The sequence below is a fragment of the Necator americanus genome, chromosome V, assembly GCF_031761385.1.
Source record: "Necator americanus strain Aroian chromosome V, whole genome shotgun sequence".
Classification (NCBI taxonomy): domain Eukaryota; kingdom Metazoa; phylum Nematoda; class Chromadorea; order Rhabditida; family Ancylostomatidae; genus Necator; species Necator americanus.
In genome coordinates, this window is record NC_087375.1 from 12335543 (window position 1) to 12362011 (window position 26469).

A 26469-nucleotide genomic window follows, 5' to 3' on the forward strand; every position below is an offset into this window, starting at 1 on the left:
AGAAGATCGTCGGAACTACGCGGAGTTAGCGGCGGCAAGAAAAAAGGCCTCTTTAGCTGCGCAGCCGGAGCCGGTTCGAAAAAAAAAGTAGACGAAACCAGAATCAAGGTATGACTGAGTATTCGATGTCCCAATAGAGTGGGACTTAGTGCAATCAAAGGTTAACACACCCCGAATCTCTCGGTGGCTTTTGAGAGTGGGGTGGCGATCGATTGGACAGGACAAATAAAACGCGGATAAACATTGTGCACCTATATCCACACCTATGCCGAACGAACGTACGTACACAATCTGATTGCCACTGGGCAATACTGTAAGTCAGATGCATGGACAAGTCTTGCGGCGAAAATGTGGTGTTAAGTTATTCCAAAACAACATTTCGCAGCGAGGTTTCGGTGTTTTTGATCGATTTCCATATGGAATCGCGACTCAACTCTGTTCGTGGGCCGGCGATGAAGGTAGACAACAAGAGGCTATTTTTAGCACTCTTTTGAATTTCGGTTCGCGCTCTTTGATTGGTTTTGGCGACACAATTATGGAAATATACATGGCTTAATATCAGCTTGCCGAAATTGCCAATGAACTGATACAGAGACTGGCCAAATAGTTAAAAAGTTACCCTAGGACTATTTTTCAGAATCATCGTTCTCGGGAATTTTTGATGTTCAATTCTTCTCAACAGTAGGTAGGGTTCGGAACGGGGTTTGCAAATATCACAGCGAAGAAGGAAAGAATCTACAGATTAGGAATGAGAAGTCTCAGTTCACCAGACGAAGCAACTCCTTACACCTTGAGCACCACCGAAATGAAACGCTGCAACGCTGATTTCATCTCTCGTACGGCTGTAAGGTGTTTTAATGGAAAAATCATCAAGACCGCTTCATGTGCGTTCATTCCGTCAATGTTATGCGTGTGAAGAGTTGCCACGTTGCGAAAATTGATACCTTGCTTTCTTCTAGTGTTTCCAATTTCTAAATTTTGAGTTGTTTCGCATCTTCGTTCTGTAATACTTGCAAACTATATGCAGAACTTTATCCGCTATTTGGAGAGATCTCAAGATCGAAAATTCTCCTGGACGGCTCTTAGAAAATTGTTACTCTCAGCGAGTTATCTTTTATATGGTAGTCCAACAAGCCAGTCTAACCTACTGTGAACCGTCCGTGATTTGTTTATCTGACGTTTGGGACCAAAGCGGTTCTCAGCGTTTTGTCGCCTTAGGAAACTTTAGTATGATTGCTTTGGATAACTGATTGTGTATTCTTTTCTGACCGTAATTAACTCACTGAACACGTTAAAAAAACGTTCTTAAATTGCAAGAATTGTAAAATTGCAAAAGCGAAACAAATGAAAAGAAGAGCACAGACCATCTGTGCTCCACGCGCTCGCGTCAATGCGTTAATAACCCTTTAAGCGGATTAATCATACACAAATACAGCTGATTCAAAAGATCCACGAGAATACATTCGAGACAAGAAGCCTTTTCTTGGGACTGAAAGAGGAAATTGGCTAATTACAGAGACTTACAGGTAAAGCAAAGATTCCTAGCGGGACCACACAGCAGTCACTTTTAACGTCTGAGGTTCTGTGTTACTCCCGTTCCGACAGCAACGACAAGATAGGGTTCACCACGGCCGATAGAAGGACTCTGCTCCCAAAAATAATACGTTAGAGGGCCAGAAGTAAGGTATACGTTCATTGCGCAATATTTCCACAAATATTTGCATGAAAACTAAGCACCAATAACCTTGTGGATCATCTTCGTGCTGGGATCCAATCGTTGCGCACCTATGACTGGCGTAAACTGAGTGAGAGGACCAACAAAAACAGCTCATCGGTCATCAATACGTCTGCACATATTTCTCAATAAATTAGCGGATAATGGCTAATTACGGTAAGAAACTAGAAAAATAAGTGGAATTTCTTCATCTAGATGAAAAGAGAAACTTTATTTTATCCCGCAATTGCTGCTCGATTTAAGCTGCAATTCCACGACTTTCAAACACACTGCAAGAAGCTTTCCTACTAACAACAAGAGGTTTTTGGGTGTGTTTCTATTCTAGGACAGTGTTTTTCAAGAAAAAAAATCGTTAAAATTGTCCACTAAGAATGAGAACTTGCAACGAATTTCGGAAAAATAAGAGAAAATACTACAAATATTTGCTAGACACCCATTCATTAGTGTGGTTCTCCCAAAATAATGGTCGTTCACATCAAATTCTTCTTACGACTACTTCAACTGTATATTTTTCGAGTCTACAAAGTTAGCAGAAAGGAAGCTGTCTAGAATATCTTTATTCTCTTCATTCTTTTTGGAAAAGTCGAAACAACTGGAAAAACACTAAAATCTTTTCCAATTGTAGGTCAACGTGCTCCAACGAGAACCCGTTCAGGAATTGGCACGCGGGAAATGATCATGTTCAATCCATATCTCCTTCGTCACTCCGAGAATGTCTACAATCCAGACGTATTTTTCTTTCCCGAATAGCTCTTCTCTCCTTCGGTAGCGGATCTGACTCTCTATATGACCTCGATATTTGTGTGGTATCGTAGATTCCTCACTGTTAATGATATGGTTTATTTCTAGGTAGGGCATCAACGGCAGACGACAATGGCTCCTGCTCCCGAGTTGGCTTCCAAGGAATTCAATAAAGTTGTTGATCAACTGTGGAAAGGTGACTTGAACATTGAAGTAAATAGCTCGATAATTTTCTGTGCATCGTTGGTCCTTTCTTCAGAAATCCTGTTTTTTTTTTCGAGTAGCACGGCCGTTTGTACTCTTTCGGCGCGAATTTTTGTGCACTGACATTGATATAAAGGTTAATTGACGTTAAGCGTTAGAAGATTCTGAGAAATTAATAGTTAATGGAGCCAGGTGCGTTCCAGTTAATAGTCGTACTGTACTTGTTGCTATGAAATAGTGGCGATATGTGAAAGCCAGTGATCCTTCCTATCTACCATATGTTTTCACTTTCACTCACTGAGCAACCGAACTTTTAAATTCCAGTGGTGCAGCGTGTTTTTTAAACTTCGGATTTCATTCTCTTTGATTGCTATTCTTTGCTTCACCTTTGTTTCGAATTTAGAGAAAAAGGATGACTATATCGATTCACCGGAACAGTTTTTTAACGACATCAACGAAATGTTCGAGGATAGAGTCAGTTTGTGGTTTATAATTCTCAGCTACAATGAAGGAGAACCTTCATACTGACCCTGGCTTTTAGAAACTGTTCATCTCATTACACACCTCGGAAGTTTTGCCTGGTTATCTCGTTTCTGCTCGGTGTATGGTGCAAAATACGCTTGCTCCAGGTAAATTGTTCCCTTTTAAAATTTCTTTTGTTGATTCTGCCATTTCAGAGTATTTTCCGTTGAGTTGCACCGTTTCGGATGGAACAGAGAAGATTGAAACAACTGGTTGCCTTAGAGATCATTTTGGTGAAAATATCACGGTGAAGGAGTATCTTCAGTTCTTTTTTGTTTCTACATTGACACTACTTCATTTTAAAGGACGTTGTTGATCATGGTAATCACGGCTGCCGAAATTGCTATAAAATGATCATGGTACCCGGAGCTGCTGATTGGTGGATTGATGAGTTCAACCAAACTCACACTACCGCTTTATGCAAGAACGATGAAGGTAGTCACACGCCATGTCTGCAAAGGAATTATAGGCTTTCTTGTATTCAGATTTCTTAAATTTACGCTCTTGTTTCAGATCAGATGGATGTTGAATCACCAGGACCTGCTCCTACCAAAGTGTCAGAGTTCATAGCTAAGGTAATATGAGTCTTTGTTTTGTGATAGACCTCAAAGTAAGGAACTAAATCTAGTGTTACCAGCTTTTCCTTTTTTTTTTTTCTTTGATAATTCTTTGATAATCTTCGGTATTTTGAGGTTTTTGACAACGGCGCGCCTGAGTTGAAACCAAATACTGTTGTGGATGTCTATGGCTACTTATCTGCGCCCATCCACTCGAACAGTGACAGGTTGATAACCTATGCTGGTTTTGCTTTATGAAACATTTCTTAGGCTTTCAGCGAAGGATCGACGGCAGCCCCAAACCACTTCAGTGTGCACGTGTTGCGGTTTAAAGAAGTTACTCATATTCCTTCAACAGTAACAGAACCACGTACCCGTGAGTCCTCCATGCTATTTCCTTCTCTTTCATGCTTACTTCTTTGCTTCTTTTTTGATTGCAGTACCTGAGCTATGCTCTCTCCGTTCTGAAATTGTCAAGGAAATCTCATCAGTGCTTGGCAGTTCTGCTGCTGCAGACATTTTTGTTAATTTTCTAGTATCAACCACGTAAGTCAAATCTTTCCAGAGATTTTATCTCAGTAATTGTTTTCTTCCACCTTCACCTGTATGATTCACAATCTCCATTTCTTTCACTCTCTTTCTTCTTTCAATTTCTCCATTAAATTGACAGAATAGATTTAGATTAGATTAGGATAGATTATTTGTAAGAAAGAAGTAAATACTTCTAATTTCACTTATTTAAAGGTACTCTCGTCCCGGTGGGACTCCTCTCTGTTTCCTACCTCTAAATATTGTTGGAGTTGCTGATGAGGAATCTGCTGGTTCTATCATTAGCATGGTCAAACATCTCATACCCAAGGTTTTTTTTTTGTTCTTGTTTTTTTTTCCTATGGATTGTTTTTATTTTTTGAGGAGGTGCATGTTTCATAACATCATGAAGTGCACACGTCCCTTCACGCTAGTTCACGCTGCTCAGTGAAATTGGAATTCACTAGATTCACTGCACCACATAAGTGAACGGTTCTAGAATTTCATTGGAGATTGGGGGTATTACTGGAAGCACAGGTGCGATAGGGAGGAGAGTCACTCCTCGGGCGAAGGGTGTCTAGCTCGTGGGATAAAGCTCAAGTGACGAGGATCCGCACGTGAACCGTTCAGAAGTGAAGGGTGTCGGACTCCGACTTTTGCATCTATGACTGGAAGTCTTAAGCAAGCGCTACACACAAACAAACTATTCCTGCAACTTTTAGTAATGCAAAAAACCGCTTCACTGACTCTTCTGTAGCAGCAACTAGCGATCAAGTCTTTTGAATTGATTTTTTTAGTACTTCTTATTTAGGTGAAGGTGTTAACCCTTACACCCGATTTGTTGTGCAAGAAAAGATTCGCTCCCGTGAAAAACTATGAAGCTGACGATCTCCTGCAGGGAGAGTTACAGTTGAGCAATGGGACTGCCCTCATTATTGACGAAACTCAGCTGCCTGTGGGGTCATTCCCAGTTAATGGCTTCGGTGAGTTTGTATAGCCTTGGATTTAAATTAATTGGCTAAAGGCACCACCCCACGAATCTGATGTGGTACGGAATTCAGGTGGAGTATTCATATGCGGCATAATAGATTATGGAGAGGGAGTGGTTCCGCCCACTTTTTCTTAATTGCCGCAAAAGAACGACGCGGAAGATGCGGCGCGTACAAGTCTGGCGCGCTCCAACCGAACTCGTTTTAGAAAGTAGCGCGCCGGAACGCTCGAAGCCGTATCTTCCGGGCCAGTTTTACGGCAAGAGAAGGAAGATTAGGAAGAAATGGACGGAATCACCCCCTCTCCATAATCAACTACCCCGTATACGAATACTCCACCTGAAATCCGTATCACCTCAGATTCGTGGGGTGATGCCTTTAAATAGTTCACCTTTAGAATGCTCTTCCATAAAATTCCCAGAATTTTTCCTCGGATAACCATTTTGCATATTGTGCATACTTTACAGTTGAGGAGAATCTAAAAGTATTGGAAGATCTCATTGTTGACCACCGGATGCATTATGATTATGGCTTCTACAAAATACCTATGGATGTCGACTACAATGTATTGATATTATCGAAGAAGGAATCGAGGTTTTTCAAGGTGAGAAAGGGGTTTTAAGTGAAAGACGAACATAGTTCAATTGGTGTACAATATGGTTCATTCTTGTTCCCTAGAGAGCAGACACATTAAAATTCCCTTCTTCTGCATAGTTAGGAGCAAAATTAGAATCCTTGGATGTCCATATTTAATACGCACAGACTCCATTCCGAATTCCACTTGGATCCTCTGGTGAGATTCCTCCTTCATTTGGAAATATTGAACATAAACGCCAGTTCATTCAACAGAGCCGTGTCAGTGTTAGCAAGGTCTCACTCAAGGACGAGGTTTCTAAGGTAATATACTAACTCTATGGTGTTCATTAATATAATTTCTCCGATTCTGCAAAAACTCTAATTTTCTAGAAAATCCAGGACAGTTTTGTTAGTATGTGTTCTAGCTTGGACGCAAAGACAGATAAGGCAGCACTTTTGAATGAAATGTTGATTATGTCGCGGTAAGAATATCTTTGCCTTTTAAAAGTTATTTCTGGATTCAGTTCATTCACTTTTTCAGGTTAGTGGCTTCCTCGAATGGCAGTGAAAGCGTCGAGTTCAAACACTGGGAACATGCTATTCAGATCTCGTCAGCAAATTCGTCTGCGATGTCAATATGGAGATCTCATTAATATTTTTCAAGCTGTCGTTTCGCTCAATTGTTTTTTTTTTGTTTGTTTGAAACTTGCTGAATCGGTGAATACCTTTTTCGTGTTTCTTTTTTTGTGCGGACTCCTGCAACACCACGATCTTAAACCAGATAGTCATGCTACTGAACGTATAATTCCTAGTTATCAAACGAAAAATAGCTCGGCGTTTATGATGAGTAGCTATAAAGCTTCATTTCCGATTTTTCTCTGATAGGGTTCAAAAGCCTCTTATCGTCTCCGCTTGTGGGGGGCGTATCTTAGGGTGCTTAGCATTGTGTGGAGTACCCATCAATACACTCTCATGGTGCGTTTTGGTACCCTTCTTGCCGCAACATTTCTATATGGTTAGTCTTTCATTGGTTATTAAAATAAAGTTCTCTTAAGAGCTCTTGCACTGTCTTATAGAACTCTTGGATTTCTCTAGGGTTGATGTGAAACCATATAAAACCATACATGCCATTGTGAATGACTTGTCTGCGCAAATCCAACTAGGGAAAGCACTTCTAATATGCCTTGATGACCTACATCCCGGCTGGTAGTAATTCAACACGTCTTCGAAGCATTTTACTCATAGATGAAAGTAGTGTCCTTTTCAGCTGAACTGATAAGTCCTTTATAAGTCGAGATAAAAAATAGGTGATCCCGCTGATGTTTGGAGACTGTCCACTCTCCAAAAAAGCAGCAGTTTGGCTTGTTGGTGCAAGATCCAGCGGGTATAACACGTCCTAAAAGAAAACTAAAGAAGGCAGGAAGAAAAAATGATAGTAAGAAGATCTTTTATCTATCTAAGGAAACAAAAAGCGCTTTCAAAACACGAAATTGCAGATAGTTGCGGAGCATTTTTCGAAACTTACGGCGATTTTGTCCACTTAACAAAAGAACCAAAAGCTATTGACATAAGCAAGACTATCTCCTATCTGTTCGTAAGAAGAAATATTATAGAATATAGAAGTCTTGAGCTCTGGCTCCCTTTAAGACCTAAGATTTTCGAGAAATCCTGAGCTCGTATTCAAGATATTTGTCTTTGGGAGGATAAAGACTTTCAATGCTGAAATGAATGGGAACGTATTTCCGCTGCGTGGTGCGTTTGCCTGCGGAAAGATCTCCATTGAATAGCGGTGTATCTAACCGAGGCACATTTTTTTCCGCTGAAGCCCGTTTATCAAACTTGAAAATTTTGCTGCATACGGGCTCTGGATAACTCTTGGGGCTACGGTAACATATCTTCTGTAGGATTCTTCATGAACCATGTAAATGATGAGTGAAAGTCTAGAGAGTTGTCTCTTTTTACAAGCACATTATTTACCAGAATTTTTAGTTCTATTTTTTAATCTTTTTTTTCACCCAATTCTTAACGATTTTATCTTGAAAGTGAAAGTGCTTCCAGTGGAAGGATAGTTGATTTGGAAAAAAGAAACCCAAATTACTGCTACTTCTTATCATTTCCATTAATTCTCATCTATTCGGAATAAGAACAAGAATAATAAGTGATAAGAGAATAGTATTAGAAATATGATAAATTGAAACGATCTGTGAACTAAAGCTATCTCCAGAGTTTTCTTTAAAGGGAGCATATCATGAAATTGACGATGTTTGCGTCTCTGTGATACAATATAGAGGTCGGGTTGTGGATTACGAGTATGAGTGTGGCTACCCTCAACTCCCCCTAATCGTTCTGAAAAACGGTTGTGCTAATACCATTATTTCCTACGAAATACTTCGTGACGCCCCACCCTTATACGTCTTTCTGTTCTCTCAGTGGCCTATTCATTGATTTTGCTTGAATAGCCTACCGAGGAGATCTGATTGATCTCGACAGCACGCTAGTGGACGCGGCGCGTTTAGAGGGGCCGTGCATCCTAGCCTTGTGAGAGCTAAGGCCGTTTCCTACGCTAATTTTCAGGACGGTTGAGGAGAATTGAGCGTAGCCACGCTCATACTCGTAATCCCGAACGGTGTACTGTCCCATACATAGGCAATTTGATGATATGCCGCCTGTAAAAGCGGCAACGAGTAAAGAGTTCGCTCGCAATGTGCCAGCTTGTCGCGTTCGATGTGTCCCACTGCAAACAACCTATGGTAGGGTCAAAACGACGTTAAGCACGGCGCAGTTGCATAAGCGGCTGCGGTGGAGCATGGCGGTCAGGATCGAGTGATGATCCTTGCTACAACCATCCATCGCTGGAGTTCGCGATGGTCCCACGCCGATTCAAAGCTCCACCTCCACCTCGCCGCTTACGCAACTGCACCTAGGTTCACATCGTTTTAACCCGAGTATACAAGCGTCATTTGCCACGACTCCTCTCGCATTTTGGAATTCGCGTTTGCGGCTTCTCTATCCCCCCTCACGTAGGCAGCGCAGGAAACTACGAACTGAAAATGCAACTCGTGAGTCTGTTTTGGGACCAGCTCTCGCGTGCACAAAAAAAAAACACTGCAACTGTTCGAAGTGGTTCTTAAAGATATCCACTTCTTGATCTCTTTTTGTTTCATGGATTAGATATTCTCAGGAGCTCCGCCAGCCTTCTGAACTAATAAAATAGTGACAGCAGTTTGTGCAATGGGTTATCATAATTCTTGAAGTTTACAGTAAATGCCAACTGCCCACCTGGTTACACCGATGGAAATAACGATATCTGCTATAAGGTGAGTTTAAGCGTCCGTAAGTGATTCGAATAGTTGCTTGTATTCTTCTTTTTTCCCGGTGACACTCTGGGGCAACGTGCTCAAATTCTTTGTCCTCTCTCTTGTTCGAATCGGAGAAGTGTCGCGATCATGCGGGTGATCATACTGTTCAAATGTGTGCAACCTGTGAGAGATCCACCTTCGCCAAAGATAGAGAGAAGAGAAGTGGATGTGGTTGTATGTGTTTATATTTACGTATGTGTCGTGAAGTGAAGAGGGAGAGTTCGTTGCGGCAGACGGTCTCCGGTCTGGTTTAAGCACTCCACTGTAACGACGTCTAGATATCCTATACTTAATGACGTTACAGGTTTACAGTAACCACTCCAACTATTTCGATGCCTCCTCTCAATGCGATAGTGACGGTGGTCGACTAGCATCCATTCATAATGCATTTGTTGGTTACTTTTTTTTGAAAAAAACAATCCCTGAAAATTTATTGGTTATTGTGTAAATTATTGCAGACCTTATACAACAAATGGCTGAAAAAGCAGCTTCTTTGGTTTGGTTAGGTTTAAGATGCCCAGATGCTACTGTCAGTAACTGCAAATGGGACGATGGTCAAGGAGCTCCATATCCTTACAATGCATTCCTCCAAGGTAGACATGCTCAGCAAAAAATATTTCTCCAAAAACATTTTTTAAAGTTGAATACGAAAGCGGCTTTCTTAATGAGTCTTGTTGTTTAGAAGATTGTGGGGACCAGCTCTCGTCAGAGGGAGGGAAACCTTGGAATTGCATGAATTTTCCACTTCGGAGATATCTCAACTTGTAGGTAATCCAAGCATAACTGGTGAATGTGTGCTTATGATGATAAGTGGAAAAGCCGATGGACAATGGATTAGTGGCGATTGCGATAATATGCAGATTGGATTTGCATGCCAAATGGGGAAGCAAGGTAAGACTTTCAAGTCACTTATTTTATTGTTATTCTGTTTGTTAGCGATAAAGGCTATTGGTGAGGATAGAAATAGTACCTTAAAGACGACATATGCTCGGGTCAAAACGACATGAAGAACGGCGCAGTTGCGCAAGCGCTGCGCTTGAAGCGGCGCGGTGTAGATGGCGGTTGGAATGGACGAGAGATTATCGGGAACTGCAGCGACGGATAGTACAACTAAGGGTCCTCCTTTGATCCTAACCGCTTCTCCACATTGCACCACTTCTAGCGCAGCCGAACGAATCTGATGTGCTGAGGAAATCTGAGGGAAAAGATATAGATGGGGTTGTAGATTGCGGGAACCGGGATGTCCTGTTCACCTACCCACAGTCGTCAGAAAAATCGTCGCGAAAAACGCTTTTTTCACGGATTTCAGCTGCATCGCGCTACCTTTGTGCACGCGTCGCATCCAAGTGCAGACGGTCGAAGATCAGTGATGTCTTCTCACCAGCCTTTTCAAGTGAAACCAATGAATAGACGTATACATAGGGAAGCGTTCAACGTATTCGGTAGGAATTAAAGCGGTTCTCATGCTTTTTTTTTACGAAGATTAGGGGGAGACGAGCTTAGCCAGCCCGGATCCCGCAATCTAAATGCAATTCCATGTGTAGCCTTTCCCGCGGATTCTCTAGGCGCGTCAGATTTGTGCTACGCTGCCTTGAAATTGAATTGTGGGGTGTCGTTAGCTTAAAGTTTGAAAGGGGAGGAGGGGAAATTGTCTCAGAGTAAGCTATTGGTTCTCTTATCTCTAGTTTCCAAAACTGCATATATTCGACTCGTTCAACTACTTTCAGCCTCTGCTTTGTCAGACTCTTGGGCCTAGACAAAACAGAAGCACTTCCTCCTGAAAGCGTAGCGCACTGGTGTGCCAAGCAATACCAGGCTTCGCTTGTTCACGCTGTGTTTCTTGATTAGCACTAATCTAGTTCTTCTGTTTCGCGCACTCCGCGAAGAGCATGCCGCAACCGTTATCACTGGGTTGACCCAAACGTGTTAGCATTGCGAATCCCTCCTTGTACTGACAGTGATGCACGTCCAGAAATGCTAAATGCCAAATCTACAGTATGAGAATGTTGAAATAAGTCCGACTCCACACGCGAAAGTCGTTAGGGTTGAAGACCTTTATCTAGAATTAGGACACCTATATTGAAAAGGAGCCAAATTTACAGCCGACACTGACGGACACAACTGAATCTAGTATAACCAAATCTACAGGCTATACCATACATGACATACAAATCTAGTATGTCATGTATGGTATAGCCGGGTCAAAACGGCATGAAGCTCGTTGCTGTTGCGTAAGTGGCTGCGCTCGAAGCGGCGCTATGGAGCGTAGTGGTTTGGATTAAGAGGTGAGCATCGTTGCTGGCACAACCCACCGCTGCAGGTCACGATGGTCCCACCTCAATTCCAGCCCTTAGCTCCACCGCGTCGCTTCAAGTGCAGTTTCTTGCACACCTGCGCCAAACTTCACGCTTATATCCGAGTATAGGAGTTTGCGGAAATCAGAAACACATCAAGTGAGGAGATGGTTGAGTCGAATTGAGCAATCACAGGTAACTCTCCCCCTCCGCGGTACTTCGATCGATGCACGATGTACAACAGTGTTGAGCTGCACCAGTGGATCAAGACGACTGTAGAAAAATCTAAATATTCGGAATCACTCTTTATTTTTGCTATTGTTCGTGGATTTATGCCTTTGTTAAATTCTACTGTAGTCGTGAAATTAGACACAGAGGATTTCAGCATCATGCGGTGACTACAACGAATACGGAGGCAAATGTTACAAAGCGTATGATGAACGGTTATCCTACGATGCTGCTGAGTCGTTATGCAACGGTGAATGTGGTCATCTTGTATCTATTCATAGCCTGAATGTTAGTATTTAATAGGTTCCTTATTCAATAATTTCTTTATCCTAGAGATCTTACATATCTAGGAGAATATGATGGTTTACGATTTGTTGCCGAACAACGAAAATTATGCGAGGATCGGCCTTAAGCATTCGGACGTGTCATTCGCGTGGTCGGACAACACCACTTATGACTACGACAACTTTGGTGCGTTTTTGTTCCTTTTTTCTTGGGTTACCTTTAGTTCGACTTCACTTATTCTTGACGGAAGATTGTTTCTCGTCGTTTGCCGTATCTCTCTTTTTTTAAACCTTAAGTGTTACATTCCATGCCTGACGACTTTTTCTTGAATTTTGGTCTACTTCACAGTTGTAAGTCAAGCAAAAAGTAGCCTTTTTATTTCCCGTGTATATGTTACCGATCAACCTATTGAACTTTTCTGCTCGGTGTAACCATAAACGTATCTAATTCCCAGACATAGCAATACGTTTATATTCGTATGAGCGAGATCAGAACTTTTTTCAGCGAGTTGTTTTTCTGAGTTACGACATTCGATGGTATCCAGAATGATGATTATTTCCAGGAAACTCTAACCCCGCTTTCGGTGATTGTGTAGCCATGTCATTGATTCCCGAACTAGTCGAAAAGGAGCGATGGATCACTATTTCATGCACAGTAGAATTGCCTTTTGTGTGCGAAAGAGGTTCGTTTGAGTTTTTTTTTTCTTTGGTTTTTTGCTCTCTTACATCTCCTCATCATAGTGTAATTGTAACAGTGCGCATGTCAAGCTCGATTTCAGCACAAGGAGCCTGCCTCGGTCCAGCGACTACCTCCGTCCCAACACTAGCTCCGCCTACCTGCAATGGCGCCTATTTCATGGAGGAAAACGGCACTGTAATATATCTCTCCTTTTTCTGGTTCCGTTCCAGGATTTAAGATTCTTTTGATTTTTATGAAATTTCAGTTTTATTCACCTGGTTACCCAGCATCTTACCACGATTATAAAACGTGCATCTACGTCATGACAGTCACCCCAGGGGACTTGGTGCAGATTCATTTCGTGGATGTACAGCTCAGCGCTCCGAGCATCATCGAACTCTATAACAATTTTGCCGACGTCGACCCTTTCGAAATGTTAGTTCAGGGTATTGTATTCAAAATCTGATTTGGAATACTTTTTTTCAGAATAAGCTCAGATATCCCTTCTACTAAATATTTCGCATCAACAACAAACGTGATGAAGATGGCTTTTGTAGCTGGAAATAATGGGTCTGCAATCAACAGATGGGAAGCAGTATTTTCATCGAAAAGCAAAAGTTGGTCTTTGAGGCGAATGTGTACTTGTTACACGCAGGTGAATTGTGATGGATGTACACGTGCGCTTTGTAGAAAACAAATTAAAACCACCTTGAAAGCATCGCCCTACGAATGTGGCGTCGTACGGAGTATACCTATATCAGGTCGTAGATTATGTATACAGGGGTGGTTCCGCTCATCTCTCCTTGCATCACTGTAAACAGACGGCTCCGGAACGCTCTTTCTTACGTCTCTTTCGTCCTCTACTGCAACGCGCCACCGTGCGCCTCGTCCCCAGCCTGCGATTCGTTGGAAATCCATTCGTACGCCCTGATGGGCAATTCATTTCATCCGATTTTCGTGGGGTGATGTCTTTAAAAAGATTTGAAAATTCAACCGAAAATGGCTTGATTACGCCAGTTTACCTCCTCGGGATTTTGGGGATAGGCAATTTCTCCCTATTGCTTCATTATTTTTGCTGGAAAAAGAATCTTCAAAAGCTGCACAAGTTGATCGCCTCACAATACCACTTGAGAGATCAGTTATCGCAGAGTTATTTCGTGAAAATATGTGAAGAAAACAATTTCTCAGCAGTCACTACTATCTCCACAGTCACTGTAACACCGTCGCCCTTGAATCCATCAGGATGCAACGAAAATTCCGTTGTTCCTTCTAATGTAAGCTTTCAGTTACGTTTAAATTTCCCCTCTTATTATTTTCTTACCTTTCTGATTTTCAGATCACCAGTCCGAGATATCCCGCCAATTATCCTCCTCTTACACAATGCCGCTACCAGCTGACCAGCGACTCATCCCACAGGCCAGTCCAAATTGAAAACATAGATCGAATTTTCATATCACAAATATACTTCAACGATTATTTTGCTGAAAGCAACATATGCAAGCTTTCTACCTCCCTCGCCAATCCGAATTCCTGCAATTTTAGGATTCAGTTGACATTTGGAGCAATAGACACGGAACAGTGCTGTGATATCATCGACGTCTATGATTTCGATGGATCTCCGTACTATCCGCTATTGGATAGGTATGAGATTTGTACTGTTTCGTTGCGCGGATCAGTTGCCGCATGAGCCATAATTTTAGGTTCAGTGGACAAATCGCTGCAGGTGCTAAGGTGTTCAAGTCGTCGATGAATCAGTTGTTTGTGGATTTTTATTCGGACTCGATTAATCAAAGGAGTGGATTCACGGCTGTAGCGGTTCCTATTTTGTGAAATTTTAAAGCGAAGACATGAAGATGTAGATATGTGGGGATTTTGATCCATACAGAATAGACATATATGCAAGAGTCAACTTGATCAATTCTGTTTACGGTCTTGCTGAACTTCATTGATAGCACCACGAGCAACATAGAGATTTTTACTGTTTGTATGGTAAGCGATTCTTTTCCCTGATTATTATTCAATAACATTGACAAAAGAAAACACTTGTAATACCACCGTTTCTTGTTTAAGCTATATACATGTTTGAAAGTTATGTAGAAACATATACAGTGAAAATAGCAACGAGTACTAGGCTGTCTACAGGTGTAAATCACCTAATACTAAAAATTAACAAATCTCATAGATCTGTATCATCCTGCTCTTTGACGTCGTTTCTCGCAGCGGCTAAATCGGACTCCGTATTAAGCAACGGAGTTACTTCAGGTGGCTGTAAGACTACGTCTCGCAGGTATCGGTGGCCAAGTGCTGTCTTTGCTGTTATGCGAGTCTCAGGCTGATATCGTAGCATTTCCTACACATAGACAGGATTTCTTCCATTCTTACGATTACAGATAGTTGCAGTTTAAAATTAACCAAATAGAACATCATGATTACCCTAAGAAGATCAACACCATCTTCGCTCATAGGAGAAGTCGCTGCAGCAAGCGCTTTTTCATTGAATGACCATTTTGGAAATGATCTCTTGTAATCCTGCAGCTTCTCAACACCCGGCCACATCTGTATTTGTATGGCTAAGATTTATAGATTATAAATTCAGAGTTACTAACCTCGGGCGTAGGTGTACCGAGAATTTTAAATATCCGAAAAAGTTGGTCGATTTCAGAGTCGCCAGCAAATAAAGGTGTCCCAGCTACCATTTCAGAAAATATGCATCCTAAGCTCCAAATATCAATAGCTGTTGAATAATAACGCCCACCCAGAAGAATCTAAATTAGTCGCGAAATATATGAACTACAGAAAAAAGTAATTCCTGGGTATCACGTACTTCAGGTGCTCGGTACCAGAGAGTCACGACTTCATGAGTATAAACGCGACTAGGAATAGAGAAGTTTCTGGAAGGAACGTGAATAATGGTTATTTTAAAGCTGCTGAAGAGAATGAAGAAGGCTGCATGAATGCTAATAGTTCACACTAAAAGTACTAGGAGAAGGAAAAATGATCCTGTGCATTCATGAGAAAGGATTGGTTTTTCTTATGTCCCTAAGTTAAAACAGGAGCAAATCACCTTGCAAGTCCGAAGTCAGCCAGTTTAATAACTCCGCTGTTATCCACGAGAAGATTCTGAGGTTTCAAGTCTCGGTGCAGGACTCTTCGAGTATGGCAGTATGCAAGAGCTTGTAGAAGTTGCCAAAGAAAGCTCTTAAAAAACATAAATAATAGAGTACATAATAATCACTGTCAATAAGGAATTTTCTTATCACCACCCAAAAAAAAAACAATTTCGATGCTCTTATTGGACGAAAGAAAGGATCTACAGTCGGTATTAGCGATAAAATTAGTAAAGTGTATATATCTAAAATCAACAGGAGAAAATACGCGACTGGATCTGTCAATTTTACAAACACAGACGTCTACCGTAATCTTCACAATATTTGGAAGGTGTGACTGTACTGACAACGTTGCAAGTTCAGTTAATTCACCTAAGTGGTTTCAATTCATCTGACACATGTTTGCGGACGATTCTAAAAGATTGCGCCAGTAGAAGTGAATAAACATAGTTCCGTTCGATAACACACCACGAAAATGAAGGAAGAATGGAGCAAAATTCCCATGGAGTGAGACAGCACAGACACAAAAAAAATTGTTCAAAAATACGAGTAGTTAAATTTATCTTATCGTAAAACCGAGGAGGCAGAAGAGTAAGAAAACTGCGCATATCAGTATCTTAATAAAGCTAGTACTGATTAGTTCAGTAATTTGAAACTAAAGGTTCCAGCAACAAGAAATATATCTTGCAGAGCTCATTCATGGAAAAAAAAGCAAGAGTAGAAGGGAAACAGAGATCTTGAAGATGGAAAAGTCTGGGAAAAGCTAAGCAAGTCTACTGTGTCTGTTGCGAAAAAAAAGAACAGGGTATCAAAGCCAATATAAATATCAAGGGGTTAAATTTTTATTCTGAACAAAAACACAGAAAATGAAGAGAAAAGCTACAGATAGGTGGCGTCATGAACCAAAGGGAATAAAGAAAATGAACATGGGAATGGAGAAGCTGTGATCAAGTGTAGAATAAACACAAGCAAAGTCTGGTAAAAGATAATTGAAGACGGGTGGAGAACTAATAAACTACCCACATACTTTCGCGTGTCTGACAGGTAGCCGCTTTCCAGGTAGTTTATCCAGAAGGGTTTTCAAGTCCCGGTCAATAAACTCGAACACTAAGTACAACTGCATTCCTGAAATTTTGGAGTTGATATTAGGAAAAATAAATGTTTGTGAGAATAAAAGGTCTACTAAGTACAACGTTCCACCTGAGTGAATAACATCGTAAAGTCGAACAATATTCCTGTGATTTAAATCTTTCAGAAGGCAGATCTCACGAATGCATGTACTAGGGACCCCTTCATTGTCTCTAAAATCGTTAATTAAATAGATCAAGTTGATCGCGATGCAAAAACGTACAGCTACACCTCTCAAGGCTGATTTTCTTTAATGCGACGAGTTTCCCTGATCTCTTGTGCACTCCTTTGAACACAATGCCATAGGTTCCCTCACCGATTTTCCGTAAATCAGCAAATTTTGCCAAGTCACCGGAAGGCACAGACTTGTTCATCACCTAATTACCGTAAGGTTAGCAGAAGAAATAAACAGTTGGAGGAAACTACACGAGATCAGAAGACTCAAGGAACTGTACGGAATGACCACTTCGTAAACCAATTTAATTCCTCAACAAATGGAAGGTCAGGAAAATTTCGCTTACAAATGGTCGAGCAGCTGTGAAAATTGCTGGACCAACCTGGACAGTGCCAAGGAACACTAATGTTCGCGCGCAAACGATTTCAAAGTTGCCATCGCTGATTCCGCAGTGGAGCACGTTTAAGCTGCGTGGCTATGGCTCCAAGTATTTATAGATGTTAAGGATAAAATTAAGCATCATTCCCATATTGAAGAGAGGCAAATCCCTGCGACACGTACTTCTACTTCTATTTTTCTGTCGTTGTACTTCTTCTGGTACACATACCACATACTTCACTTTCTCAGCTCTACTGATTCAACCATAATATTACATAATCATATTCGTTTTTTCATTGTTTAGCATTGAGAGTTCAAGGACCACTCCTTACCATTCTATTTAAGTACTTGTATGTTATGCAAGACCAAGATGTCGTGAAAGGTGAAAGGAATGTAGAGTCACACGCCCCACGATACATTTGACGCGTGCTGCTGGTTTGGCTCCATAATAAGTCTATTTCCTCGTTTCCGTGTGTAAACCTTAGCCCTGCATCATCTGCTTGCGATATGCAGTTGTATAGAGGTCGACGGATTTCCTCCCTCCTTCTGTCAAGAGAACAGAGTCGAAAGGAATTCCTAACAAATGATCCATCAGTGTGGTATGAAACAGAGGTGGGTTTTAATCTATTTTTTTTCGGCCGTTCTCTTAGGATTCTCGCAGTTTTGAGCTTTTGATTTCTGAGCTTAATCTGTATTATTTGTTTTATTAGCTTTTGATTTCTGAGCTTAATCTGTACTTAATTTGTATCTCATATTCCTGTATTTCGCCAAGTAGGGCTTTCACCTGTCTGGACTCTGTAGATTTCGTTGTTTTCTTCTGTGGATGTAGACGACGATAAAACAACGCTTGATAAACTTCTCAATTAATCAGTACTTCTCAGCTTTGTAATGATAATTATGTGCTTTTCGTTGCGCCAGTAGTAGCGATTATTCTGATAAATCGTTACGTTCCGATCTCGATTCGTATCAGTGGCATGTCGCTTAGTAAATCAACGTATATGTGTTTTCGGGGAAAATGCATTACAAATGTATCAACATTAGGCGTGGAATTGGAATTATATAATAGGTTTTTTTTTCAAATGGAAGTACATTTTTAATTTTTCCAGTGCCTCTTTGGATCTCTGTTTTGTGCAATAGGCTTCAAAGAAATAAGTTCTTAATTTCGATGTTTCAAGCTGTTAAAAACACTGCCACATTTATTGATACCTTGAACTGTACTCATTCAATAAAGAACATTCAGTTTACGTACACTCAGGTCCGTCTACTTTCACCATTATTGCAAGCCACCTTCAATAAATCTTCTATCGATTTGGACACCGAACAGTTCCTTGGTGACTCCTTTGCCATCAGCGGTTCATTCTGTTTGCAAGTATGTCTTTCTCTATAATTTAAAACGCATGATTTCTGTGCTGATAGTCAAGTAATGTGACCATTCTTTAATTGATGTCCATATTGAATAAATTCCGCATGATTCGTATCATACCTAGGAGACGGATTGTGTGAAATGGAAAACCTCTGCTGGAACAGTTGACATGTGTCTAAAATATTGTGTTTGAGTTATTTACACAATCGCTTCCTCAGAAAACGTCTTACGACAACAAACTGATCTTTTCGATTCAGATATTTAATGATTGAAGGCAATAACTCCTGAATTTGCACAATAAATTACGTGTTCGTTATTCTCGGGCCAAAATGACGAAGCTCGGTGCATTTGCGTGAACGGTTGCGCTCGAGGCGGCGCAGCGGGGCTAACGGTTGAAATTGGGGCGGCACCATCGTGAACTGCAGCGATGGGTGGTACTGAGAAGGATCTCTGCTTGATCCTAACCGGTACGCTTTAGCCCATCGCTTTGGGCGCAGTCGCTTGCGCAACAGCACCGAGGCTCATGTCGTTTTGATCCAGCTATATGTCAAGGCCCACTCCGCAGCTGCACGTTTCAGTCATTGCGCTCTTCATCAGTCAATAGCAGTCACTTTGTTATTTCATTCGTTTTGCTTTTTCACTTCTCACTCAGAATATTTCAAATGCCCAAAAACTACGATAGCAGAATAAAAATTCAGAGGTTTTTAATATCTAGTTTTTCAGATTTACTATGCATTTATGTCATCTATCTTGTCGTCCTTCCTTTCAAAAACTAGCATTAATGGCCTCCTGAACCGTGGGAAAATGTTTTTGTTTTCGACAAATCAGCTTCGAGAGTTTCTAAATATTCCCGCCGAGTGGACTCCTGTTGGCAAGAAGGTTTTCATTTTGATTTTTTTTCTCTGTTCAAAAGAAAAACTGACGGATATTGGTACAGGTATTTTGTAAGGTTACTTGTCTTAAATGTTATAATTTAGCTTCTTGACCTTGGCGCTGGAGATGGTGGAATAACAAAGAAATTTTCGCCATTGTTCGGCACTATCTATACAACAGAGATGTCGCAAGTTTGTTTCTTTTCCTTCTCCAAAGAGAAATCGAAATGAAGCTGTTCTGCAAATTGAAAGATATGACTAGTAATTTGTGTTCGGGTACATCTTAGAGGTTATTTTATTATGCAATTCTTCTGCAGTTATTACATTTCAGTTTGATCTAATTTTTTCTTGGTTTTCATTTTGTAGAATTGGTTTAGCCTTTTCCTGAACCAATTAGGACAAAGTTAGAAAAATTAGAAGAAAGAATTTTGCTACTTAGCGAAAACAGTAGGTTGGAATACTTAATATCCCTTGACTTAGTTTTTTTTTTGACTTTTCGGAGTATGCACATGATACACGATGCTTTGGCCTCAAATGAAAACCCGAGTTACTGCCTATGCGATCTTTTTTCTGATTATCCCTATTCTTGATTTATTCACGTAGTTCTAGGTAATGCAATGGCGCCTGAGGCAGCAAAATTTTAATGAAGAAGATGTCGAGAAGTGGTTTTCTTCGTCTCGTCAGTATGATCTCATTTCCGTCCTTAATCTCTTAGATAGGTACAGGTTTTCTTTTTTGTTTGAAAAGAAATCGATTCCATTATGAACTGTTAAACCTTTTATAGATGAGTTGTTTCAGACACTACAATCCAAGGAAGCTGCTTTTAGATCTGCATGCTACTGCATTGCACTCAAACTGTCATGTTCTTATGGCAGTTGTTCTGCCTCTTCATCAGTACGTAGAATTCCGGCCTTCTAGCACCAATTTCCCACGTAGTCAGTTTTTGTTGGAGTGTATTAACTCTTTCCAAACTATGCTTAGTTCGCATTACTGATTTCTCATCCAGATACTAGGCTGAAAGTCGAGGGAAAAACCTTTGAAGAGCATGCCTCATCATTAGTGGAGAACGAGTTTATTCCGGCTGGATTTGAAGTCGTTAAGTGGACAAAGCTCCCATACCTTTGCGAAGGAGATCTTTATAAGGTTTGTCTTTTGAAGCCATTTTTTTTTTTTTGAAATCTACTGTTGAATATTTGTTGTATTGATCTTGTGCGTTATAGCCTTTCTATATTCTCTATGATGCGCTGTTCCTCTTGCGAGCGGTTCCCACGAATACACAAAGTGTTTTGAGCCGGGACGATTCCGTAAACGTACACAGCGAATTGTAAAATCAGATGCAGCAGCTTCAATTTCTGCGGATTTCTCATCTATTTTGTATATCTTCCTTTTACTTTGATACTGTTTTTCCACGTTGTTTTAACTTTACACTAACTTATTCCTTGTTATTCCGAAGTCTCACTCTGTATTTAGGGTATGAGTATTTCATTGTGATTCCATTAAGGGTTCTGGTTGCACTTTATGCTCTAATAATCCTACGCTCACTTCTTAGAATGGATAGTTTTATAATTGCTCATTTCAAGTGGTGCGCAAAGATCGTTTAATGAGCCATAGAAAAGATTATGGACTGTTTTTCCTTGTCGCTTGCTTATGTACTGCGTTACATTGTTTTTATATTGGGCTTCCGACTTCCTTTTGCCATCACACCTCATTACCATTTTGTCAGTTCGTAGCTATCTCTTTTTAATTATATATAACTTCAAAAATGAGTTCAAACCTCTTTTAAATGAAATTTAAGAGAAGTTACATGCCTTTCTGTTTCTTGCTTCTTTCATCGATTGGAGAGGTTGGCGTTAGAAATGTTTTATCTCGATTCCTCAATTTTTTTCGTAACCATTTCTGGGTCCATACGATTCTGTTGTTGTGTACATCACTTCGAGCTTGTTACTCTTTTTTTTTGAACACTTACCGGTCTTACAAGTAATGAAATTGAATATATGATACAAAACTTCAGTAGAAGTTCACTAATGAAGCGCTTCTGTTATAGCGTTTACATAAACAGTGTTATTGCTATTACATTCTTGACAAATTCTTAGAGTTTTGCTCACATCACACATAAGGCATCGATGTGCAGTTGTAAGCTCTTAATTCTGTTTCAATTTTATCTGATATAGGGCAGAAATAATGCAGCATGGTTTCGATGTGAGAAAGACCAGTTTGCTCTAGATTAGTTATATGGATCGCTGGTTTGGGTTGCAAGGGACGCGGAAAAATTTCTTGAGATTATCCATGTCTTCACTCGTTTCTCCACCGAAATGCGAAATGATTGTGGTGCAAGAGATCCCACTCAAGGGATCTTATTACTGTTAAGCAATGTGATAGGAAAATTTTTTAAGAAGAACTCTAGAAATCGACGAAATTACTCTATATTCAAGCCAGATGAGTGTCTAACGACATCCTGTGCTTCTTTTCCATTTAGGACATTAAAAGGTTATGTTACTTATGTAGTCGCTGTCGTTTTAGCTGCAAATAATAATGACGTATGAGCTTGAAGTTCAAGAGGAGAAAAAAGTGGGCTCTCTTCTCCTTTTTTAATTTTTTTTGAGAAATTTTCTTCGCTTATTTTTATTTTATTTTTTCTTCAACACCTCTCAATCCTTCCTATAATATTCTCCTTTCTCCACACTTCCTTTGGTTCTCTCAGTATCTCTCACGCTCTCGGCTCTCCTCCCTTGTCATTCTTTTTTTCACACCTTTGCTTCCCTCTCTTCTTTTCGCTCGTTGTTTTTTTCTTTTTCTCCTCTTTTTCGTTCTTCTAACTCTTTCAGAAGGTTCATACATTTTTTTCTTTTTTTTACATATTATTTCAATGAAATTTATGGTGTTGACATCAAGAAACTAATTGCGGCGGAATGAGGTCGACGAAGTTCAACGTAGAAATTAGGGTACATGGAGGATTGCAGCGGCCGTGACCCAGTGTCGCGGATTTCTACATCAGAACTCGCGTCATGATTTCTGCTGCACTGATAGTTTTTCTATTTCCAGGTAAAACCCTATTGCTGTATATTATATTACAGCTTTCGTTTATTCTTTCCTTGTTATTCCTAGTTGTTGACAATCTTTAATCAATAATTTTTGTAGGGATTTTTTCGGAAGAACAAACAGAGGAAGAGAAGCCCAGTGAGTGCCTTAAGAAGTGCATGGGGCCTCTTATAAAGATTGAAAGAACCTACGACTATATGTTCAACAACTATGAAGAGGTCAGTGCAGTGTTTTTGATTCAAAGAGTTAAGAAAGACTTATAAGCTGTTACTTTTGGAATTTTCTACTTTCTCTGTGTTTATATTGACATTTTTTCGATTTGTAATCGATTTTGGTTGACAAATATGTCTTTTCGTTTGTCCTCTAATGGCTGGAAGTCGTTAAAATTATTACTTTTTTTGAATCCTGCTAGAAGCTCCTGTATTTATCTCGTATTCCCGAGAAACATATTGCATACCTATTCCAGATCTGCGATAAACTGGAAACAGGAGCGTTCTGTGCGCGCAAATGCGAGAGAAAGGACGTGGAAAAATTCCAGCAATATACCACTTTCTATAGAATTCACTGTATCGATTATGAAGAAGGTAATTCTATGGAGGAGATTATCCGAGTCTCTTCCGTTCTATATTAGTTATACTTCGCCTTATGTTATACTGTAGCATAGAGATCACATGATAATCAGTGGTTCTAGCATAATTAATAGACTATTTTGGTAATAAAATAACAAATAACTGTAACGAATAACGAAAAACCGCAGCACAGTTAGGAATATCATGGCAAAATGATTTTTTTTCGTATGGTGCGATTTCTCTTTTCTTTGAAGTGCAAAACCTTCCGCATTTTTTTCTTCAATATATGAAATGTGTGTAATTAAAGGTGGCATACTAATCGTGTGATATATTTGGAGAATTTGCAATTAAATAATAATGATAAGATCCTCATTGTTATTTTAGTGTTTTTTCAGACCTCGAGCCCCACATCCCATGCCTGCGAAAAGCAGCGAAGGAGGCTGATCAAGGTAAGAATACATATAATAGTTAGAACGACATGAAGCACGTACGCGATTGCGTACGCGGCTCCTCTCGAGGCGCTTCGGTGGAGCGTAGCGGCTAGGAGCGTGGTGAAACCCTTGCTAGCACCACCCATCGCTGCAGTTTGCGACGGATCCAACTCGGTTACAACTGCTGCCTCCACCGCGCCGTTTCCAGCGCGTACGCAAATGAACCGCAACTACACTCGCGATTCATGTCGTTTTGACCCGACTATATGTATAAGCGGTTCAAAACTACATGAAGCACGGTATTGTTGCGCTGCGTGTAAGCGGCTGCGCTCCAAGCGATGCGGTTGAGATAACGCTTGGAATTAAATGAGACCATTGCGAACAATGAAATGTGCTAGCATGGGTCCCTACTCGATCCTAACCGCTACGCTCCACCGCATCGCTTCAGGCGTAGTCGCTTTTGGAAGTGCGCCGTGCTTCATACTTCTCTTTAACGCAACGATAGACGACGCCACCTATGTTTTACTGCACGGCCGCGATGCGCGTTTGACTGCGGCAAGGAAGAGGACAGAGGGAATATCTGTCAAAAAGACTGAAATATGAGAGTTATAGCGGACGGTCAGACCACCAAGATTAGCTAATCCTCGTAGACTAAAACCTACTTGGTGCACAACGTTGTCTTGAACATGCTTTAGAAAAAAATGTGCAACTATCGAAGAACGTAGGCAAAAATTTTCCCTTTCTTTTCTTTCGCTTTTTCCCTTTTGTAAGTCCACACTCTGTTCTTTCTCAAATTCTGAATGAGTGAATAAGATCCATGGACTCCGAACGAATAAGGTGACCTATATTTTCGAGAATTCCGAACAAAAAGTTTGTTTTTCCTTTCCGAGACCATATTCTCATAAAAATTCAATAGTAAATACGGCCAGGAAAGACTGGTTATATTACGTTCCGAATTCATTCGAATAATCGTGAGCCAAGGAAGGGTAGAGTAGGTGGTATACTCGTTCCTGGAAGTTCTAACACATAATCTTGTCAGAGGTTTTTTTTACCATCTGCTCATCCTCAGATCCACGTGGGACCTCGTTTCAGTGTGCAAGGACAGATGTCAAAACAATTATAAAGTCGAAAAAACCGACGAGAAGGAGAAGCAGATAAAGAAAGGCTGCCTGTGAGTCTATGAAATCCAAAAACTGGGTCAATGTCCTGGGATCAATCTCACGTGTTTCCTTGTAGATCACTAGAATGTTCGACCGTTTGCTATTTCCAGGAGTTTGTTGAAGAATGCCCCGAGGCTAAGGAGGCCCTCTTGGTAACAGTTGCTGTCATAATCTTATCTTTTTTCTCTTCTATCCTTTTGATTCTAGAAAGTTTCGTGTCTTTTTTTTATTCAGAAATTGAACGTCGGGCAAATCCACTCGATAGCGATAACGATTCATCCGGTTTCATTTGAACGTATGTCGCAGGAATGCAGAAATGTCCACGACACTGATCATATGAAGAAGAAAATGTTGGGAATAGAGGATTGAATCTAGTTTTGGTATTTGGTCGGGTTCTTGGAACAGTGCAATAAATCTGTACGCTACACATTACGAAGTGTGATTTATTTAACAGAAAACGTCTTTTCCAAAAAGAATTCGTCTCTGATTCAGATCGATTGGGTTCTTTTTAGTTCTACTTACAGATTCACACTTGCATTAAACACTAAGAAATACTTATTTATTACCATTTGGTTTTTTTTGGTATTTTTATTCTATAATTTTGTTTTTTAAAATAGTTGTTTATGTCGACAAGACCTAAGCAGTTTGGATGCGTCCTAAATATAATAGCTCTAAATAGAAGGGTTTTATTCCTAGCAATTTCATTTAAATGAGAAGTTTGTGACGAGTAGAAATATTATCTATGTACCCTTTGTCATTGAGTAGATAATTTCGCTATGCCGATCGGTTATGGTATTGAGTGAGAATTTTCTCTAATTCTGGACTCTTTATCACCTCCAACATTTGCTTTAGAATGAAATTAACATTTATTAACATTTTGAAAATTTTGAAATTGACATTTTTTTAAAAATAATTTTTATTTTCATAACATAGCATTTTCCCATTACTACACCATTTTCACCTTCATATCGTAGCAGTTTTACCTCCACAGTGTATCATCTGATTTTACTTCACCGTGCTACCCAATTTTCCCTTTTTATTGCATATTTTGTTACTGGTCTGACCTTTTCACTATATAGTTTTCTACTGCACGGCAGTATTATCGAATATATTGTAGTACTATCTGAGAAACACTACGCTTTCCTGGCACATTTGTTAAATTTTGAAGGTTTTTAAGAATGACATGTAAATTAGTTGAAACGCAAGATAATGATAAAATATTCCTTTGAAGGTTTTAAAGTAGAATGTGTGCAGAATTGTCATACTTTTATTAATTTTGAAGAGAAAAGAAATAAATGAACATCCGAATGCTAAGTTCAAGTTCAAAGAAGAAAGTGCTGCCCTCGTCTCCTTTCGCTGTTTCTCCGTTCCCCAATCTGTCTTATGACACGATCCTTTGCAGTACGAAGTTCACTACGTAGCAGAACTGAAGCACATTGGCCTTTAGGACCAGACCAAGTTCGTATGTTTTATGTGGAATTGTTGCGGATCTTGCGTCAACGCAAATACGTAAGACGAGATAAGAGTTCGAAAACGAAAAAGAGTTCGATA

General features: G+C 40.2%; 4 protein-coding genes across 7 annotated transcripts; 3 read left to right on the forward strand and 1 right to left on the reverse strand.

The window, feature by feature from the left end:
• Positions 1 to 322: 322 nt before the first annotated feature.
• Positions 323 to 14526, forward strand: RB195_013645 (uncharacterized protein; the record flags this gene model as incomplete). Of its 4 annotated transcripts, XM_064203564.1 has the most annotated exons (33): positions 1879 to 1891; positions 2361 to 2464; positions 2585 to 2672; positions 3084 to 3154; positions 3222 to 3309; positions 3358 to 3449; positions 3508 to 3637; positions 3716 to 3777; positions 3895 to 3986; positions 4038 to 4135; positions 4200 to 4305; positions 4504 to 4618; positions 5099 to 5270; positions 5744 to 5880; positions 6039 to 6173; positions 6243 to 6334; positions 6394 to 6474; positions 6785 to 6867; positions 9114 to 9169; positions 9516 to 9606; positions 9670 to 9804; positions 9980 to 10102; positions 11701 to 11829; positions 11891 to 12021; positions 12084 to 12204; positions 12581 to 12700; positions 12797 to 12891; positions 12962 to 13131; positions 13183 to 13313; positions 13885 to 13970; positions 14033 to 14112; positions 14239 to 14337; positions 14397 to 14526. In XM_064203564.1, the coding sequence occupies 33 exons, from the start codon at positions 1879 to 1881 to the stop codon at positions 14524 to 14526; spliced, it is 3456 nt and encodes a 1151-aa protein (XP_064059443.1). The 4 variants fall into 4 exon arrangements, with proteins under 4 accessions (XP_064059442.1, XP_064059443.1, XP_064059444.1 ...); XM_064203563.1 differs by lacking the exon at positions 11701 to 11829; XM_064203561.1 differs by lacking the exons at positions 1879 to 1891; positions 6785 to 6867; positions 9114 to 9169; ... (12 more) ...; positions 14239 to 14337; positions 14397 to 14526 and adding an exon at positions 323 to 458 and having other exon boundaries at positions 6394 to 6505.
• A 346-nt stretch (positions 14527 to 14872) lies between these two features.
• Positions 14873 to 17305, reverse strand: RB195_013646 (uncharacterized protein; the record flags this gene model as incomplete). The annotated part of the gene is made up of 8 exons (XM_064203565.1): positions 14873 to 15046; positions 15130 to 15252; positions 15303 to 15461; positions 15521 to 15587; positions 15761 to 15894; positions 16831 to 16928; positions 17004 to 17104; positions 17163 to 17305. 8 exons carry the CDS (start codon positions 17303 to 17305, stop codon positions 14873 to 14875), a joined length of 999 nt encoding a protein of 332 aa, XP_064059446.1.
• Positions 17306 to 17991: 686 nt separating this feature from the next.
• On the forward strand, positions 17992 to 21047 carry RB195_013647 (uncharacterized protein; the record flags this gene model as incomplete). The annotated part of the gene is made up of 8 exons (XM_013453858.2): positions 17992 to 18096; positions 18740 to 18853; positions 19571 to 19726; positions 19825 to 19911; positions 20329 to 20438; positions 20518 to 20654; positions 20726 to 20862; positions 20940 to 21047. 8 exons carry the CDS (start codon positions 17992 to 17994, stop codon positions 21045 to 21047), a joined length of 954 nt encoding a protein of 317 aa, XP_013309312.2.
• A 1677-nt stretch (positions 21048 to 22724) lies between these two features.
• On the forward strand, positions 22725 to 25287 carry RB195_013648 (uncharacterized protein; the record flags this gene model as incomplete). Its single annotated transcript, XM_064203566.1, has 7 exons — positions 22725 to 22761; positions 22858 to 22976; positions 23225 to 23342; positions 23723 to 23776; positions 24851 to 24929; positions 24995 to 25070; positions 25153 to 25287. The coding sequence occupies 7 exons, from the start codon at positions 22725 to 22727 to the stop codon at positions 25285 to 25287; spliced, it is 618 nt and encodes a 205-aa protein (XP_064059447.1).
• Positions 25288 to 26469: the final 1182 nt, after the last annotated feature.